The sequence below is a fragment of the Frankliniella occidentalis genome, unplaced genomic scaffold (assembly GCF_000697945.3).
Source record: "Frankliniella occidentalis isolate FOCC.00 unplaced genomic scaffold, Focc_3.1 Scaffold613, whole genome shotgun sequence".
Lineage (NCBI taxonomy): Eukaryota > Metazoa > Arthropoda > Insecta > Thysanoptera > Thripidae > Frankliniella > Frankliniella occidentalis.
The window spans coordinates 13,188-14,816 of record NW_026267729.1 but is presented as its reverse complement, the minus strand read 5'-3'; the positions used below and the strand labels follow the sequence as shown (position 1 = coordinate 14,816).

The 1,629-nt window shown below is 56.4% G+C and overlaps 1 protein-coding gene across 1 annotated transcript; it reads right to left on the bottom strand.

Moving 5' to 3' along the window:
* Window positions 1-596, bottom strand: LOC127751619 (putative uncharacterized protein DDB_G0286901; the record flags this gene model as incomplete). Its single annotated transcript, XM_052275412.1, is given in 1 exon segment — window positions 1-596. A coding segment is annotated over 1 exon segment (542 nt), but the record flags the coding sequence as incomplete, so codon positions are not given.
* Between the last annotated feature and the right edge of the window lie 1,033 nt (window positions 597-1,629).

Here is a 1,629-nt window from a genome sequence, read left to right as displayed (position 1 = left end):
ATGTCAGTGAATTGGAGGTTGGCCGCTGCCCTCCTGGGGAACACGGACTGTGTCTGCTGCTTGGTCAGCATGTGCGACTTGGGCTTGAGCGGGGAGGCAATGATGTTGTTGTTGTTGTTATTGTTGTTGTTGTTGAGGTGGTTGAGTTGGTTGTTGTGGTAGTTGTTGAGCGCGATGGGGTTGTCGGTGAGGCTCCCCTTCTTGACCGGGGTACCGTTGACTTTCGCCGGAGTCACCACCCCGTTGACTTTCGTCGGGCTCGTCGTCCCGTTGGCGTGACCATTGGCGTGACCGTTAGCGTGACCGTTAACGTGACCGTTGACGTTTCCGTTGACGTGGCCGTTGGCGTTTCCGTTGACGTGGCCGTTGGCATGACCGTTGACATGGCCATTGGCGTTGCCGTTGGTGTGGCCGTTGTTGAGCCCACTGTTCTTCCGGGCCGGCGCGCCATTGGGCGGTTCGGCCGTCGTGGGCGAGGTGGGCGCCGAGACGGGCGATATGTCGCCCATCACGTCGAAGACGGCCAGCATCCTAGCGGTCATGGCGAGCTACAGCATCAGCACCCTCTGTAACAAGAGAGACGGCGACTTTGTTAAAATGGCACAGTCGACGGGGGCGTGAGAGCTCGCTGAGGCCCAGGGCCGAGGCCACGCGGGCTGGGGCGGGCGGGGCGAGGTGGGGGCGAAGAGCAGAGCCAAGAGTATTTTCTTTTCGATACCGATACCCGGCCGCGCCCTGCTCTTGCGCGCAAATTAGAGGATAACGATACTTGCTCTCCGGCTGCGGCCGCCTGCTCGCTCCCGACGCGGCCCTGCGGGGTGCTCTCTATAGTGGGTCGAGGTCGACGAGGTGCGCCACGGCTTATGATGAAGTTCTTCGCATGCCTCGGGGTCAGGGAGCCGGGCGGAGCCGAGCGAAGGAGGGGCGAGCGGCGGAGCGGCGCGCAAGCGCCCCCCCGCTGTGAGCGAAATTGAGGCGGGCGGAAATGTCTGGAATACCTTCTTGCAACCTGAGAAAACATTCATCCGCGCCACCCAAAAAATTTCCAGTCCTCTATCTTGCCCCACAAGAATATTTCTTTTATTTCATCGTACAACAAAGTGCTCTGGTGGGGGTCTACTTTTGCAATTAGTAAGAAAATTGAAGTGCTCTCGCTCGCTGTGACCACTCAATTTACTCAGTGGCAGAGCGAAGGATTGATGTGACGACTAGTGTAACGTGGATTCAGAATGACGCTCGTCTCTACTGATGGCTAGACAAGTACCACCTGCACAAGCACCCCTCCCACCCTTCGCTTTGTGACGGTCAACGAGAACGAGCGGTATAAAATTAAAACAAGTGCATTTTTGCATTGTACACGAAGTGTTGCGACCAGCTCTGTCGTAGGTCTTGGGAAATGTGGCGGAATCACACCCTCCTTAATGGGTTTTAATATACCTTTCCCCTTGTTTGTATTTTCTTCATAAACTATTATTGGACGAGCAGCATTCGATACCGTATTCTAGAAGCTCTAGAGTGTTTTGTTTTGCTCTGCGGTGTGGTCGTGTCTACGCTCGACGTGCAAAGCCACATTACGTTACCAAACTGCGTCTCCTCGACCCCACTGTGGTGCCGAGGCGGGCCGGAGGC